Source organism: Thamnophis sirtalis, unplaced genomic scaffold, assembly GCF_051295495.1.
Source record: "Thamnophis sirtalis isolate CommonGarterSnake01/CBP01778 unplaced genomic scaffold, rThaSir2_p1.2 scaffold_4, whole genome shotgun sequence".
NCBI classification, from domain to species: domain Eukaryota; kingdom Metazoa; phylum Chordata; class Lepidosauria; order Squamata; family Natricidae; genus Thamnophis; species Thamnophis sirtalis.
The window spans coordinates 133,372,305-133,391,424 of NW_028261384.1; the positions used below are offsets into that span (position 1 = coordinate 133,372,305).

The 19,120-nt window shown below is 40.9% G+C and overlaps 2 protein-coding genes across 2 annotated transcripts; one reads left to right on the top strand and one right to left on the bottom strand.

The window, feature by feature from the left end:
- Positions 1 to 4,222: 4,222 nt before the first annotated feature.
- Positions 4,223 to 5,155, top strand: LOC148046718 (olfactory receptor 6X1-like). Its single transcript, XM_087714911.1, has one exon. It carries the CDS (start codon positions 4,223 to 4,225, stop codon positions 5,153 to 5,155), a length of 933 nt encoding a protein of 310 aa, XP_087571037.1.
- A 5,539-nt stretch (positions 5,156 to 10,694) lies between these two features.
- Positions 10,695 to 11,636, bottom strand: LOC148046719 (olfactory receptor 6X1-like). Its single transcript, XM_087714912.1, has one exon. The coding sequence runs from the start codon at positions 11,634 to 11,636 to the stop codon at positions 10,695 to 10,697; it is 942 nt and encodes a 313-aa protein (XP_087571038.1).
- Positions 11,637 to 19,120: the final 7,484 nt, after the last annotated feature.

The window sequence follows — 19,120 nt, forward strand, 5'->3', positions numbered from 1 at the left end:
TTTGAGTTTGACACCCATGTTAGAGGCAACATTTAACCTGCAGGGTCCTCAATCCATAGCAAAGCTTTCATAAAGTTGCATTGTTTCCATTCTTTCAATAGAAGTATTTATCATGAAGCAAATGAATGAACTAGACTCAGGAATATAACTCTCTCCTACTGAGCTATATAGAGATTTTCAATCATCCAGGTCATGGTTATCTCAAAGGTGCTTTTTCAAGAGGCAGCTGGATTTCCTGGTTTTTCTTTGAAGACGTTTCACTTCTCATCCAAGAAGCTTCTTCAGTTCGGTGCATAGCTAAATGTCTTCTCAATCATACAGGTCCTCATTGTCCCAAAGGTGCATTTTCAACAGGCAATTGCACTTTTGGGTCACAAACAAAACGTCTTCAAGGAAAAACAAAATCCAGTTGCTTTTTGGAAAAAGCACTTTCGACTTCTCCGAATGATCTGCTGTAAAAATTCTGGGTCTTCTCAAAGACATAAACAATACATACCAACAACAACAAGAATTAAGAAGAGGAAGGAAAACAGGAAATTATTTATGAATTTAGCTGCAAAGGCTCAACTTTCAAACATCCTGTTGCAGGGGTGTCAAACTCGATTTCATTAAGGGCCGAATCAAGGTTGTGTTTGACATCAGAGGGTCGGGGGTAGGTGTGGCCATGGTGGGTGTGGCCAGGGATGGGTGTGGCCATGGTGGGTGTGGTCAAAGACTCTTGTCAGGGGCATCTGTGGTGGCCAATGCTAAGGCAGGAATTCCCTGAGACCCTCACTCACTCTCATTATAATCTTCCTTCCTTCCTTTCCTTCCCTTTTCTTCTTTTTCCTTCCTTCTTCCTTCTTCTTTTTTCTTCCTTCCCCTCTTTCCTTATTTTTCCTTCCTTGCTCTCTTCCCATCTTTCCTTCTTTTTCTGTGTCTTCCCTTTCTCCTTTATTGTCCCTTTGTGCAGGCTCAAATGCAAAAGGGAAAACATTTCTCCTTTTGTTTTATTTTTATTTTGTTTTGATAGCCAAAACGGAGCCTTGGGGAGGGGCATTTTCGCTGGTAGAGGCATCGTAGGGTGGCCTTTTGCTGTTTCCAGGACAGCCCCTCAGGGCAGATCTAAGCACCCTGCAGGCCATTTTCAGCCCTATTGCAAAGACGTATATTGTGGTCAAGAAATACCATATAAAGTGTACTCTACCTCTATACTTAGGAGAGGTGGACCCATAGCTTTCAGAAATATTATAGGTAGAAGGAGTACAGAGGAAAAGTTAAGTTTGTGTGTTTGTTTGTTTGTGTGTGCGTGTGTGTGTGTGTACGGCAGTGGTGGGTTTCAAAAAAATTTGGAACCTCTTCTGTAGGTGTGACCTGCTTTCCAGGTCCACTGGTGGAACCTCTTCTAACCGATTCGGTAGATTTGACGAACCGGTTCTACCAAACTGGTATGAACCAGTAGGAATCCACCTCTGGTGTACGGACAGAAAGAGAAATGATACAGATTGTGGCATAGATTTGCCTCAAGATTAATGAGCTTTCTTAAATTGGCATGGGTAGATCCCAAGAGAGCCAGAAGAAAAATAAAATCTTAGTCAAACTCTGAACAAAATCTATCTACGTATTAGACTTACTGAATACTACCTCAGTATGAGTTTGGTTTTGTTGTGAAATTTGTTTGGCACTGAACCCGGGGCGATATTTTTAATGCTGGATTATTGGATGAGATCATCTTTACGTTCAGGTATTTTGAAAAATAACATTTCCCCCCCTATATATTTCATGCTGGAATAATGCTCTAATTTTGCCTCTTGCCAAAGGTATGAAAAAAAAAATATTTTTAATGCAGGAGCATTCTGATGCTTTTGAGTTGTTCAGGGTTTTATATTATGGCATGGAATTGTTGGAACGTTAATGAAATAAATCTGATTAATTAGGACTTTTATCTAATCCAACTATTAATTAAATAGTTCTTTATCCATGCCTTTATAGGCATGCACACCAGAACTACTTGACACAAGGACAGTTGTCCCCCGAATGCCATCATTCTGCTAAACAACTAATCCATACAACACTGTCAAATTATCTACTGAGACTGTATTACTATTATTCCTCTCTTCCATCTTAGTACCTATCTCTTTCCACTTATGACTATAACCATGTTGCTTGAATTTTTAAATTTTATATAGTTGTATAATCTAGTATAATTTGATTGCTTATTAGTAACTTATGACTATCACTAAGTGTTGTATCTTAAGATTGTTGATGAATGTATTCAATTTTATTTTTCTTTATGTACAATGAGGGTATATGCACCAAGGTTAAATTCCTTGTGTGTCTAATCACACTTAGCTAATAAAGAATTCAATTCTATTATGTTCTCCCTCTCAGTTAAATCATTAATCGACTTGAGTTTGAGAAAGTGAATGTAGCTGTTTTCAAGAAACTGATTTGGAGCTACGTATAAACATGACATCCTCAGAATCTCATCTCCATGTTCAGAAAATAATTTTTTACCCTATAGGGTGGGAGGGCTACACCTAAAAGCAGGGGAATGAGCCTTCATGGACCAATGGTTTGTTAGTGGCTACCTACATTGGCTTCATGAAGAAGAAGGGATGGACAACTCAGTTTTGTTGGACATCAAGCAACAACAATCAACAGTTATTTTGAGAATTTGAGTAGACCATTTTAGCAATCCTACTGGAGATTATAGGACATAAATCCAATATCTTTTTAAACTATGTAGGTGAAGCTTCTCTTCTTCTTTCTATTATCCTTCCTTCAAAGGAAGGAAGAGAAGGAAGGGAGGGAGGGAGGGAGGGAAGAATAAAAGAAATACAGTCTTAGTAGATAAGTTGACAGTGTTGTGGGGATTAGTTGTTTAGCAGATGGATGGCATTCAGGGAAAAACTGTTCTTGTGTCTAGTCGTTTGGTGGCTATAAGTCCAAAGTCTTTTTTAAAGTATGTAAGTGATGCTTCTCTTCTTCTTTCTATTACCCTTCCTTCAAAGTGCTCTTCTCTACTGCTAGAGTTTACCTATTCTTAATGTTTAAAGAGGGACACGGTGGCTCAGGGGGATGCAGTGACTCAGTAGCTAAGATGCTGAGCTTGTCTATTAAAAAGCTCAGCAGTTTGGTGGTCCAAATCCCGAGTGCCACGTAACGGAGTGAGCTCCCGTTACTTGTCCCAGCTTCTGCCAATCTAGCAGTTCTAAAGCATGTAAAAACACAAGTAGAAAAAAATAGGAACCACCTTTGATGTTCCGTGCGCCTTTGGCATTTAGTCATGACTATATTACTCAGTCCGAAAAAGGAATGACTATTACTGTCATCTGCACCTGTATAACTGACTGGTTTGGCATGGCAACCAAACAAGACAAGACACAGACTTCAGTGGATAGTTAGAAATGTAGAAGAAGAAAAAAAACAATTGCTACCAGCCGGTCTTCATTGAGGACCTGCATCTGAGCCAGAAAATGGGCTGTGAAAATATCTACATAACCCTCACATCCTGGACATAAACAGCTTCAACTTGTTCACTCAAGATGATGCTATAAATATCATCAACAACAAGAAACAAGGACAGCTTTCCCACAGGGTATCACTCTGCTAGACAAAGTTAATTCCCACAACACTGAGATCTGTATTACCATTATTCCTCTCATATTTTCTATTACCTATTTCCTTAACTTCTTATGACAATAACTTTGTTATTTGTCTCTTATAATTTATATGATTTGCTTTATTTAATAACCAAGTATGATTTATGTTGGTTGCTTATTTAGTATCCTATGACTATCACTAAGTTCTGTATCTTAAGATTTACGAGGAATGTATTTTATGAATATTATGAACATGATTTATCACTTGTTATTTGTATGTACAGTGGGAGGTTATGCACTGGAGACAAATTCCTTGAGTGTCCAAGCACATTTGGCCAATAAATCTCTTCTCTTCTCTTCTCTTCTCTTCTCTTCTCTTCTCTTCTCTTCTCTTCTCTTCTCTTCTCTTCTCTTCTCTTCTCTTCTCTTCTCTTCTCTTCTCTGCCCTGCCCTGCCCTGCCCTGCCCTGCCCTGCCCTACCCTACCCTACCCTACCCTACCCTACCCTTCTACTCTACTCTACTCTACTCCACTCCACTCCACTCCACTCCACTCCATTCTATTCTTTATACCTATTCTCTGACCATCAAGGAATCATGTTTCTATAAATTACTGTCATTGTTTTAGGGAAGAACAAGATGGCAAATGCTACATTTATTACTGAGTTTGTTCTTCTGGGATTTTCTGAATTACATGAAGTGGACCTGGGATTTTATACACTCCTGCTTCTGATGTACCTTCTGTCACTTGTAGGACATTCCTTAATCATCATAGTGGTTTCCATGGAACCTAAGCTCCATACTCCCATGTATTTCTACCTCCTCAACTTCTCCGCAGCTGAGATTTCTTTGACAACAACAGAGATACCCAAGATGTTGGTCAACAGCTTCTCTGGCAAAAACACCATCTGCTTTGCGTGTTGCATGGCCCAAGGTTTCATGGTCTTCACATTGGGAGCTGTGGAGTTCATCACCCTCACTGTCATGTCGTTTGACCGCTACATGGCCATCTGCAAACCTTTGCTTTATCAAACCATTATGACTAGTGGACTCTGTCGCAAACTGTCTTTGCTGGCGTGGATTGGTGGGTTTGGACTCGTATTTCCTCAATCGGCCGTGGTGTGGACATACCCATATTGTGGGCGCAATGTCATTGATCATTTCTTTTGTGATGTCGGTCCACTTTTGCAGTTGGCTTGTGTTGACACCACTGTATTTGAATTGGTAGGACTCATATACGGAGCTGCTATCATGTGGGGTTCCTTTGGATTTTCCCTGATCTCCTATGTGTGCATTATATTCACTATAATTCAGATCCCTTCTGCCACTGGGCGTTCCAAAGCCTTTTTCACCTGTGCCTCCCATCTTACTGTTGTAACCATGTTTTACATGGTGCTTATGTTCATGTACTTGAGGCCTTCAACACATGGTGATAGCCGACTTAACAAAATGTTGTCTCTTTTCCACACGAGTTTCATACCCATGTTAAACCCTTTCATCTACACAATCCGAAACAGTGACTTCAAAACAGCTCTGTGGAGAGTAGTAACAAAAATGAAGAGGAGATACTAATAGTGCATGACTCTTTACAAGTCTTGCATTCCCCCAACTGCTTGTCCTAAGTTGAACGCCATTCTTTTGTCCTCTGTCTGCTGTAATATACTGTAGATCAGTGGTGTGTCATCAGAGGTGATATTCAGCCAGTTCGGACCGGTTCACCCAAACCAGTAGTGGAAATCATAGAAACCCTCCCCGGCTCTATGCTGTCCCATTTAGGCAGCTTTTCAAGATGTGCACATGCATGCAAGCCACACACATGATCAAACCATGCGTGGAAGGCCAAGTGCATGTGTGGATGTGTGCGCGCTCACATTTTGCAAACCAGTAGGGAACATTAGTAAATACCACCCCTCCATGTCATCCATTTGGATTAAAACTGATGATGTTACCTAGTTTGGGTAACAAAATGCCTGCAAGAAAACAAGCAAGATCAGAGAGCACCAAGGACCCCTCGTTCAATGCACATGGATACATGAATGCTCCATGAAACTGGGTTATAGCAAACACAAATATCTTGCTTATGACAATGAGTTGCTTTATAGATGCAAGCTTGCAGAGGTTTGTGGTTGTTTTTAATGTCTATATGTCAAAGGAATCTCCTACTTTTTCTGCCTGGCAGTTCCTCATCCTGGATCTACAATTGGGGAAAGAGGTGCAGAGGTGGTATTCAGCTGGTTTGGACTGGTTCGGGCGTATCAGTAGCAGAAATTTTGAGTACTTCAGAGAACCAGCAAATATCACCTCGGGCTGGCCTTGCCCTCTCCCCTCATCATTCCCTGTCCTATATTCCCTTCTTTTTTAACTCAGCTGACTCGCACGGCAGAGCAGATTGCCGTGCCTCAGCTGAGCTGAAAAGCAGCTCAGCTCACCGGTGCTGAAACCAAGGGCGGTCTTTGAGTGTTGCACACGTACGCAAAACACACTCTCATAGAACTGGTAGGAAAAGATTCGGAATCCCACCACTGTAAGAGGTGTTATTCTTTTATTAGGGGAATATAGCTTATCCTACTTTGGAATTAGGAATGTTACTTACAGTGGTGGGTTTCAAAAATTTTTGGAACCTCTTCTGTAGGTGTGGCCTGCTTTCCGGGTCCACTGGTGGAACCTCTTCTAACCGGTTCGGTAGATTTGACGAACCGGTTCTACCAAATAGGTGCAAACTGGTAGGAACCCACCTCTGGTTCCATGTCATAGTTTTGGATAATTTTACCCAATACCTGTAGTTGTTACTCACCAGGCAATCATAGAAGGAGGTAAATGTAAAAAAAAACCAAAAAAAAACAAAAAACAAAACCAGCCCATCCTGTAATATCAGATCAGTATTTGCCTTGAGTTCACATTGCAAGGGTGACATATTTACAATGTCCACATCAGTTGAGCATTTGCATGTTCTCACATACTCCAGGATGAGCAAATAATTTTGCATTTCAGAAATTTCCCTTCTTTTCTTGGTTCCTGCCTATCCCCTGAGGGAAGTCAGCCCTCCTAGAAGAATGGAATATTTTGAGAAATATTTAGAAAGGCGGAATATTATATTTGCCCTAAAAGAGAAATGGAAATCTTAAGGGAGACAGAAACTCAGAGCTTCAGCTCTCTGTCCTGAGAAGATATTTGGTGCCCATTAAGAAAGTCTGGGCCAGCCTATCTACAAAAGAAAAGACCTTCAACTCCAAAATGATGGGATTATCCTTCAGGGAAAAGTCATTCAGCCACAATAGAAATTGCACAACAAACCCAGTCATTGTCCAAGCTTCAACCAAGCTTGACTCAGAAAACCTACAATGTTAGCTGTCACCCCTACAGCAGTCAATCGCTTGCACAGGAACAGGAAGCTCAAGGGAAAGGCCCAAGAGAGGGTATAAATAACCCTCACTCTCCACTTCACGTGGTCAGCTGCCCAGGACTTCAAACCCATGTGGTCCTGTTCATCAGTAAACCATCTTTTCATTCAGCCTTCATGTTTCCAGTGTCTTTCTCCCCACTTGGAACTGAACCAGATGGAGATTTCTTCCAACAGCATCACTGAAGAGAAGGGACCTGGAGTGTGTTGACTTTATGTGATCTCTTAGGATGGACAAATATCCACAGGGAATCCCATAAATTATTTAACGGTGTGTCATATATGTCTATAAAAGTGATTGACAGCACTTTTAATTGCATTAGAAGAAAACCAAGACTGAGTGTAGCTTGTACAGTAAAGTGTTGTGGTCTGCCGGTGGCCTGCGGAGCTGGCGGGAGAGTCAGACAGTGAGGAGGTTGGGGAGGAACACAGGCCAGTCCTGGAGTCTGGGGAAGGCTCGAACAAGGGCTCTGCATCAGAGGCAGAAAGAGGGCCAGGTCATCTGCCAGTTATGTGCTCCCTCCGGAGCCTCCAGAGTAAGAAATCAGCGAGGCAAAGTAACAGCGGGAGCCTGTTCCCAGTTCACCCATGCAGCCAGAAGGCAAGAAAAGTTAAGAGAAAAGGGGCAACTTGTGAGCAAGGCTTGGAGATGATTGGCTCCTCCCATAAGACATAAAGGAGGAGCAAAGGCCCATGAGCCTTTGCAGGAAGCAACTTTGTTCATTCTGGTCAATTTAACATCTGACTCTCTGTGTTGACTCTGTGCTCCGTGTGGCCTTGCAAAGCTAATTGCTAATTAGGTCTTTGGCAGTGTTTCAAAGGAGATAAAGATGGGTGCTTATCAGCCTTATCCAGAAAGACTTTGGTAGACTTCGGTCAGACTCTTTACAAACTATTTGTGACTCATTACGGACAGTGGATGAACATAATTCACATCTGTTGAAATAAAAAAAGGCTTTTCGGGTCTAAGTGTGTGCTTTTTACTGTCTCAGGAAGCCTAGGTCAGAACACAGAGGCCTAAATCTACAAGCAACCAACACTGTGTAAGCCATCGCATTCTGGATCAATTGTAACTTCTGGGTGAGCTTCAAGGGCAGTGCTATGCAGAGTACATTGAAGTAAACTAACCAGGAAGGGAGTGGCTGTTAGCAAGTCCTTTCGATCCAAGCAAGGGCACAAGTGGCACAAAAAATAAATCTGCCTCTTAGTGTTAAACTTTCCAAAAACCTAGTAAAAGGAAACACTAATAGACTGCCATTAGGTAGGTCACTGGCCAACTATAGATTCACATCAGGACATTGAATATGATCATGGCTTTATCTATCTCTCAATTTATAGGTCTAAATATTTTCAATTGGTTCCATTAAAACTATTCTGGTTTTCTTGTTTGGACTCACAATCATTTCTGTGAATTCCAGAGATGCTATTTGATGCAAGAGCCATGGTGGAGCAGTGGTTAGAGTGCAGTACTGCAGGCTGACTGCCTGTAATTTGTCAGTTCGAATCTCACCAGGCTCTAAGTTGACTCAGCTTCCCATCCTTCAGAGGTGGGTAATATGAAGACCCAAATAGTTGGGGGCAATAGGCTGACTGTATAGACCACTTAGAGAGGGCTGTAAAGCACTGTGAAGTGGTATATACGTCTAAGTGATATTGTTATTTGGAGCAATTTGAGTTTTAGTGATGATTGTTGTTTCCCTTTAGCAATTTAGGGACATTTAGCTGTCAACATTCCAAAAAAATGAAGAAGAAAAGATTTATATCACTTTCATAATATTATGAAGATAACCCATTCATTATTACCATCAAGTTTCATTACGTATCTTGCAAAATAAATAGCTGGATTTATTTATTATTATTATTTTTCCCCTTAAGTCTTCCAACCTTTGGAAACTGATCTCATAAGAAGTTGATCTTACGGCTTTAGTTCTGCAAACAGATTTCTGTTACTTATTCAACAGGTGGTTTCTGTAGAGAGATGCCACAAAGAGAGTTTCAATTATGCAGGACGGCTGAAGAACGCTTCCTTTCTGATAATACGTAAGATTTGAAACCACTGCTTAGTTCAAACCACAGTTTTTGGTTAGAGCTTATTTTATTTTCCCAGAGCACACGCTCTGGTTTCCAGCAGCAAACTTTATAAAGGTCTACTCAATAAACTGTACTCTGGAGGCCCTCTGGAGATTGGAAATGGGTCCATTTCTGGCCTTCCAGAACTTCTGGGAAGCCCATTTTTCGCCCTCCCCGAGCCAACATCTGGGCCCTATACTTACCTGGCATCGAAAATGAGCCACGTGGGGACTCCTGGGAAGGGAGGGGCAAGGTGGGAGGGGCCACCCAGGGGTGGGATTTGCAGGTTTGCTGAACTGGGCAGAATCATAGCTAGAGTATCACCTGAATCCGTGTGAACCTACAGCGGAACCTAGCTCTGATCCCATCACCCTGGAGCAGAAGGTCTTTTGCCCTGTGGATAGGCTGGGCCAGATCTTCTCAATGGGCACCAAATATCTGCTGGTGGGCTGGGACCTGAAGCTCTGAGTTTCTGTCTTCCTTAAGATTCCTATTTCTCCTTTAGACAAATATAATATTCTGCCTTTCTAAATATTTCCCAAAATTTTTCATTCTTCTGGGAGGGGAGTGGCTTCCAACAAGGGCTAAAACGTGTATGGTCTTTGGCTTACGTAAATAACAGAATAACAGTGTTTGAAGGGACCTTGTGGGTGTTCTAATGCAACCCCCTGTTTAATTTTCAGAACATAATGCATACTGGTTTTCTCGGTTCTAAAGACCTTCAGCCACAATTAACCGGGGGGAGGGTGATAGGGAGGAAAGAAACCTTTATATTTGCCTCTTTCTTCCTGAATCCCATATTTTCTTTTTTTCTGATAGAAACGGAACCAGACTTTGCTTTTCCTTGAAGATGTTTTGCTTCTCACCCAAGGAGCTTCTTCAGTTCGGTGCATAGTTAAACAGCTTCCTCAATCATACAGGTCGTGGTTGTCCCAAAGGTGCTTTTTCAAAAGGCAATTGGACTTTTGGGTGAGAATCAAAATGTCTTCAAGGAAAAACAAAGTCCAGTTGCTTTTTGGAAAAAGCACCTTTCGACCTCTCCCACTGATCTGCTGTAAAAATTCTGGGTCTTCTCAAAGACATGAACAATACTTAATAACAACAACAACAAGGAAAACGGGAATTTATGAATTTAGTTGCAAAAGCTCAACTTTCAAACATCCTATTGTAGGGATGTAAACTCGATATCATTGAGGGCTGCATCAGGGTTGTGTTTGACCACAGAGGTAGCTAGACATTGTCAAATGGACAAAGACTTGACAAGAGCCATGAAATATTTTAAAGACTTCATAATTTTATATATATTTTCATATTTCACCCGATGGATGTGCAACCGTTGAAAGATTTCCCAACAGAAACAGATGTGATGAGGGTTATAAAATATTTTCTCTTCCCAACAGAAGAGAATATTTGTAGCTCAGGGTTGAACTGTGGGGTCCTTAGTTGTCTCTAAGTTTGGTTGCTTTCTTGCAGGCATTACATTACCCAATCAGGTAACAACATCTGGGATAGCAGTGTTGATGATTTTACCTATTTGGGTAATGAAAAGCCTGCAAGAAAGCAATCGAGATCAGAGAGCACCAGGGATTCCATAGTTCTCTTTCAGAAGGAGAGATAATGGAATCATCTCGATATTTAGCATCATGCGCTGTGGGAGAAACTCGTCCTTTTGGTTACCACTTTCCACAAAGCGGTTTTGAATTCAGTGTTCCGGATTGTGTAGATGAAAGGGTTCAACATGGGTACAAAGCTGGTGCGCACAAGCGAGATTGCCTTATTGAGTCGGGTGTCGCCATGCGTTGAAGGTTTCAAGTACATGAGCATATCGGCTGTATAGAAAATGGTAAGAACAATGAGATGGGAAGCACAGGTGAAAAAGGCTTTGGACCTCCCGGTGGCAGAAGGGATATGAAGGATGGTGTTTATGATGCGTATATATGAAATTAGAGAGAACCCAAATGAACCCCACATTATAACAGCACCATAAACAAATCCTATTAGTTCAATCACTGTTGTATCAGCACAAGCCAACTGCAAAACTGGACCAATGTCACAAAAGAAATGATCAATCACATTGCGCCCACAGTAGGGGTACGTCCACACCATAACTGACTGAGGAAATATGAGTCCAAACCCACCAATCCATGCCAGCAAAGAGAGTTTGCGACAGAGTCCACTGGTCATAATCATTTGATAATGCAAAGGTTTGCAGATGGCCACATACCGGTCGAACGACATGACCGTGAGGATGATGAACTCCACAGCTCCCATTGTGAAGACCATGAAGACTTGGGCCATGCAACACGCAAAGCAGATGGTGTTTTTGCCAGAGAAGCTGTTGACCAACATCTTGGGTATCTCTGTTGTTGTGGAAGAAATCTCAGCTGCGGAGAAGTTGAAAAGGAAGAAATACATGGGAGTGTGGAGCTTAGGCTCCATGGAAACCACTATGATGATTAAGGAATGTCCTACAAGTGAAAGGAGGTACATCAGAAGCAGGAGAGTATAAAACCCCAGGTCCAGTTTATGAAATTCTGAAAATCCCAGAAGAATAAATTCATTGAAAAATGTAGCATTGGCCATCCTCTTCTTCTTTTCTAAAAAGACACAACAATTTATGGAGACATTATCATTTGTGGTCTAAGAAAGGTATACAATAGGATCTGAGCAAACATTAATCACTCAATGGCTGAAGGGAATTGCTGTACAAGGTTACTGAAAAGTTTCATATTTTTTTACTCACAGAACCTTTGATTAATTAGGGATTCATTGTTATATTCTTATTAGTAGATACGTTAAGAGGGGGAAATGAACAGGTTTACTATGCTGGAATTGTTTAAAATATTATAATTGTAGGATTAGAGAATTCACCTCAATGTAGCGAATGATGTTGTAAATTCTGATGGTTATTGCATAGAGACGTTTGTTTAAGAAAATAAGGAATGTTCATTTTAAAAAATAAAAATGAACACTTTTCATAATCTTTCCTTCTTTAATTTAATTTTTCTTTTGCTGAATATCATGAAAGGAAAAGTGAAGAGATTCCTGCTGATGAGGAGGTGATTAGAAAAATATCAGAATGTGCAGTAATGAACAGATTAGCACTGGCATTTAAGGAGAAAGAAAAAAAATGAAAATTATACGATTTGGGAATTATTTTATCAATGGTTAGAGAATAAGAATGGTAGTTGGAAATAAAATAAGGGGATTAAAGAAGAGTAGGAAATACATTAAAATAGAGATGTAAACAACATGTTAATTTTTAGTATTATGATTATGAGGATTAATATGCTTAATATTATTATTATATTCTTATTACGTTAAGATGGAAAATGAACAGGTTTCCTATGCTCAATTGTTTAAAATATTATAATTGTAGGATTAGAGAATTAATCTCAATGTAGCGAATGAGGTTGTAAATTCTGGTGGTTATTGCATAGAGACGTTTGTTTAAGAAAATAAAGAATGTTTATTTTAAAAGATAAAAGTAAACACTTTTTTATATTAAAAAAATAAAATTTTTGAAGGAAAATTATGGTGACTTTTTGTAAAACAAAATTGAAAGTATTAAACTTTGCAGGCAAACACTTTCATAACTTCATTGTGGTATGTAATATTATCAGGTGCCTTCCTAAAATGATAAGAAAATGTACTGTCTATTCATGAAACCTTACACCTCTACATACATACACAGACACAAATGATTAATTTACAAGGAAAGATGTAGGAGTGGTGAGGAATATTTGTAGGTAGGAAGCAGTTGCAATTTGAAAGAATTTCCCTTGTATTCTACTGCAAAAAAAATTGTGTTTCATAATTGGATTGTCTGGATTTGGTGTCTGTTTTTAGGCCTCTCATCAGTTACTCCAAGATAAGAAAGATACCCACTTGTTTTTCAACTGTTCTACAGAGAAATTATTGAGTCTGTCATCCGCACCTCTATAACTGTCCTGTTTGGCTCTGCAACCATTCAATGAATAATTCAATGAATAATTAGAACTGCAGAAAAAAACTATGGCAACCAACCTGCCTTCCATTGAGGATCTGTATACTGCACGAGACTAAAAGAGGGCTGTGAAAATAACTACAGACCCCTCACATCCTGGACATCAATTGTTTCATCTTCTACCCTCAAAACAACATTATAGAATACTATACACCAGAACAACTAGACAAAAGGACAGTTCCCCCCCCCCCCGCATCTATCACTCTGCTAAACAACTAATTCCCACAACACTGTCAAACTATTTACTAAGACTGTATTACTATCACTTTTCTCATCCTTCCTATTACCTCTCTCCTTCTCTACTTGTGACTTTAACTTTGTTGCTAGGATCCTTAAGATTTATATTGTTTTATTTAGTTTCCTAGTTTGATTTTTGTTGATTGCTTATTTAGCATCTTATGACTATCAATTGAATTGAATTGAATTGAATTTATTGCATTTATATGCCGCCCTTTTCCCTGAAGGGGACTCAGGGTGGCTCACAATCCAAGTCAGGGAAGGGGATACAGATAAGGGATAAAAAAGACGTACAAAACAATACACAATTTAAAAGCACACAACAACAATACCATTCGAGAGGGGGGGCAAAAGCTCTTTAGCCCCAGGCCTGTCGGAACAGCCAAGTTTTAAGGGCTTTGCGGAAGGCCTGGAGGGTGGTGAGGGTTCGAATCTCCACAGGGAGCTCGTTCCAGAGGGTCGGAGCAGCCACAGAGAAGGCTCTCCTCCGGGTAGTCACCAGTCGGCATTGGCCGGCGGATGGCCGGCCTTGAAGCGTATCCGAAGACCAATAGGCAGCCAGTGCAGCTCGCGGAGGATAGGTGTTACGTGGGTGAACCGAGGTGCTGTAAGAACACTAAGTGTTGTATCTTATGATTCATGATGAAGGTATTTACGATGACTGTGATCATGATTTATCACTTATATCTTTTATGTACACTGAGAGCTTATGCACTGAAGACAAATTCCTTGTGTGTCCAATCACACTTGGCCAATAAAGAATTCTATTCTATTCTATTCTGTTTTTAATTTCTGATCAGTTACTCCAAGGTGAAAATGGTACTCTCTTTTTCTTTTCTTTTTTAAATTAGTGAACAGATTTCAAAGCTGGGTGAGAAAGCTTGCAACCAATTAATTCATGGAAGGAGTTACCCTAACCATTTTACTACCTGACCTTAATCTTAATTGGTCACAAGGAGTTGAAAAAGATTTTGAGACTGTAGAAAGAGAGCAGAGAAGAGTAACAAAGATGATTAGGGGACCAGAGACTAAAACATATGAAGAATGGTTGCAGGAACTGGGTATGTCTAATTTAATGAAAAGAAGGGCTAGGGGAGGCATGATAGCACTGTTCCAATATTTCAGGGGTTGAGACAAAGAAGAGGGAGTCAAACTCTTCTCCAAAGCACCTGAAGGTTGAAAAAGAAGCAATCGGTGGAAATTAATCAAGGAGAGAAGCAACTTAGAAGGAGAAATTTCCTGACAGTTAGAACAATTAGTCAGTGGAAAAAACATGCCTTCAGATGTTGTGAATGCTCCAACACTGGAAGTTTTTAAGAAGATGCTGGATAGCCATTTGTCTGAAGTGATGTAGGGTTTCCTGCCTAAGGAGGTTGGACTAGAAGACCTACAAGGTCCCTTCCAACTCTGCTATGCTATATAATTTTAATTTCTATATAACACCTACAGCCCTTACTCCATGTTAGGCCATATATTTTCCTGAGCACCAAATACTACAAACTCCTAAATCTTTTTTTAAGAATCCATTGCTTGCAACCAATTAATTTGTGTTGTCAGGCTCCATTTGAATCTCAAAATGAATTCACCCAACCCCCCAAAATTACCATAACTGTGAAAGACCGTACAATCCACACCAAATACAGCATTTTCTTTCTTACCTTGTAGCAAGCATCAAACATGTTCTAGAGACAGGTTTAGAGAGGAACGTTTCTCCATATACGTTACTCTGTTCAGTAACAGTGAGGAATTGGAAGATGTTTTTTTCCTCATGTGATTTCTTTATAGTTCCTCAGGGACAGCACAAGTGATAGTTTCCCTCCTGCCAATTAGTAGTTTATGTACAGTATAGAACTGTGATGGCAAACCTATGGCATGTGTTCCACAGGTGGCATTTGGAGCCCTCACTCCAGCTAAGCTCCACCATGCATGCATGTGTGCCAGCTGATTTTGGGGCCTCTGACACACATGCATGCAGAGGGGGTGCATGTGGGAGACATTCATAGCAGTAGATAGCAATAGCAGTAGACTTATATACCGCTTCATAGGCCTTTCAGGCCTCTCTAAGCGGTTTACAGAGAGTCAGCATATTGCCCCCAACAATCTGGGTCCTCATTTTACCCACCTCGGAAGGATGGAAGGCTGAGTCAACCCTGAGCCGGTGAGATTTGAACCACTGACCTGCTGATCTAGCAGTAGCCTGCAGTGCTGCTTTTAACCACTGCGCCACCTTGGCTCCACATTCATGCATGTGCGGGGAGCAGGGGAGGGGCATGCATGTATGCATGGTGTGGGGAAGCAGGATGTCAGCATTCCAAGTATCATGTAGAATTAAATCAGAGTCCAAGGCAAAATGATCCTTAAAGTTCCAATTTAATAAATCAGACACCTTAGGCACATCTGTGTTAATCCCAATTCTGGAAATGACATCACAATCCACCCGGTTAAAAGTTCATGATCTTGTCCCCATACCCACAATCCGTCACATGGTCCAATCTTCTTCCATGCTGGCATCCAGACCCAGCTGCTTCTGGTCAGGTGTAAAAGTACGGAGACAAAAAATGACCTTGAGCTTCTTGAAAGGAATGACAATAACACATTCCACAATCCTACTCCTGTCTATTCCCCCCTCCCACCAATTATACTAAAGAAACACCATAATGAAATAAGAGAAAGTGTGGCAGGCCAAAATTCTAAAAGGAATGTAATTGCAGGCCTGACACAGGAGGTCTTGGTGTGCCCCCGCACCCCTGGTCCCAGGACGCTTCAGGGAGGCTTGCTGGGCTCAAAATGGAGCGTGGGAGGTGTGGCGTCCCCCTGTGGCCTGTTTCTAGTCCCAGGAGGCTTCAGGGAGGCTTGCTAGGCCCAAAATGGAGTGTGGAAGGTGTGGCGTCCCCCTGTGGCCTGTTTCTGGTCTCAGGAGGCTTCAGGGAGGCCTGCTAGGCCGAATATGGAGTGTGGGAGGTGTGGCATCCCCCCATGGTATGTTTTTCGTCCCAGGAGGCTTCAGGGAGGCCTGAGGCATTCTCTCCTCTCCCCCCTGGCACGCACCCCACTGACTAAAGCGCTTCCTTTTGCCCGCCTGAGTTCTGCTGCGGGTGAAAGAAAGGGCTTTAATCAGTGGGGTGCCGGGGGAGAGGACTGCCTCACCAGCCATAAATTTCACCGCATGTCACTGGGGCACAATGTGAATATATCTGCTGAACAAAGCAATAGCAATAGCAATAGCAGTGGACTTATATACCGCTTCATAGGCCTTTCCGGCCTCTCTAAGCGGTTTACAGAGAGTCAGCATATTGCCCCCAACAATCTGGGTCCTCATTTTACCCACCTCGGAAGGATGGAAGGCTGAGTCAACCCTGAGCCGGTGAGATTTGAACCGCTGACCTGCTGATCTAGCAGTAGCCTGCAGTGCTGCATTTAACCACTGCGCCACCTTGGCTCCTCATTGGCAACAGGAAGAGCATCTGGCCATTCAATGCTCTGTAAGCTCCAAACTCCACCTTACAAGGGATTATGGGGGGTTGTTAAATGATGACGGATACTGATTATGAAAGGAAGCCAAGCCACTAGAAAATCATATCTAAAAAAGAAATAACATAAGAAGAGCAACTTTTATTCAAAGAATACAGCTTTGGTCTAACTAAAGTAAACTCTCTGAAGTACAAACCCCAATACAACATTATCCTTAATTTATGGAAATACCTAAACTGCCACCCCAAAACCATCCTTTGCGGTCATCACCAAATATATTCATGTTCTTATTTGTATGATTTTACATAGAAGAGTTTCATCATTGAGCCTTTTCCAGTGAATATCATCAGCCTCTATACACAATGCCTGGCAACAAAATTCAGAGAAAAGGACACCAGTCCTTTTTTTTCTTCCTTTCTTTTTAAGGACGTCAAGGATGTGAATAGTTTATACATTTACCTAACTCAGAGAGGTTGCTGTTGAAACAACAGCATGCTATATAGTGCTATATAATTTTAATTTCTATATAACACCTGCAGCCCTTATTCCGTGTAGAGTCCAGCTGTCTTCTCCAGTTGCAAACACAGAGACTGAAATGAAGTTTAAATGATTGCTTTGCTATGAAAGCTGATCTCGGGACACATCATGACTGTGTGAACCCTAAGAATTTTGATCAGTTTGACACATGTTACAAAGTTTAAAAGAAGATGAGGGTTAACCATGTGATTCCAAATGATTTTTTTTGAGCCCTTCTTCAAATACGCTTAGCTGACCCTAAGCTCTTGTTTTGTTTTTTTATTTAAATTTTAAAACAATAGAATAGAATAGAACAGAAAATATAGGATAAGATAGGATAGGATAGGATAGGATAGGATAGCACAGCGCAGCGCAGCACAGCACAGCATAGCACAGCATAGCGTAGTGTAGCATAGCATAGCATAGAAAATATAGGATAGGATAGGATAGGATAGGATAGGATAGGATAGGATAGGATAGGATAGGATACCATACCATACCATACCATACCATACCATACCATACCATACCATAGAAAATATAGGATAGGATAGGATAGGATAGGATAGGATAGGATAGGATAGGATAGGATAGGATAGGATACCATACCATACCATACCATACCATACCATACCATACCATACCATACCATACCATACCATACCATAGAAAATATAGGATAGGATAGGATAGGATAGGATAGGATAGGATAGGATAGGATAGGATAGCATAGCATAGCATAGCATAGCATAGCATAGCATAGCATAGCATAGCATAGCATAGCATAGAAAAGATAGGACAGGATAGGATAGGATAGGACAGGACAGGACAGAACAGAACAGAACAGAACAGAACAGAACAGAACAGAACAGAACAGAACAGAACAGAATAGAATAGAATAGAATAGAATAGAATAGAATAGAATAGAATAGAAAATATAGGATGGGACAGGACGGGATGGGTCGGGACGGGATGGAACAGAACGGAACAGAACAGAATAGAACAGAATAACAGAGTTGAAATGTTACAAAGTTAAAAAGGAGATGAGAGTTAACCATGTGATTTCAAATGATTTTTGAGCCCTTCTTCAGATACACTTAGCTGGCTGACCCTAGGTTCTTGATTTGTTTCTTATTTAAATTCTAAAACAACAGAACAGAACAGAACACATAGGATAGGATAGGATAGGATAGGATAGGATAGGATAGGATAGGATAGGATAGGATAGGATAGGATAGGATAGGATAGGATAGGATAGGATAGGATAGGATAGGATAGAAAATTAGGATACGTTAGGATAGGAAAGGACAGGACAGTTGGAAGGGATCTTGGAGTTCTTCTAATACAACCCCCTGCTTAGGTAGGAAACCCTACATCACTTCAGACAAATGGCTATCCAACATCTTCTTAAAAACTTCCAGTGTTGGAGCATTTACAACTTCTGGAGGCAAGTTATTCCACTGACTAATTGTTCTAACTGTCTGGAAATTTCTCCTTAATTCTAGGTTGCTTTTTTCCTTGATTAGTTTCTACCCACTGCTTCTTGTCTTACCCTCAGGTGCCTTGGAGAATAGCTTGACTCCCTCTTTATGGCAGCCCCTGAGATATTGAAACACTGCTATCATGTCTCCCCTAGTCCTTCTCTTTACTAGATTAGCCATGTCCAGTTCCTGCAACCGTTCTTCATATGTTTTAGCCTCTAGTCCCCTCCAGTCCTCTACATCATACACAAACTAATACTTTTATTGCTACATAAATAACACTAATAGTTGCATAAAGCCGAAACACATCACCTTTTTAGCTCCATTATTTTTTTTAAAAAAATTATTCCTAAATC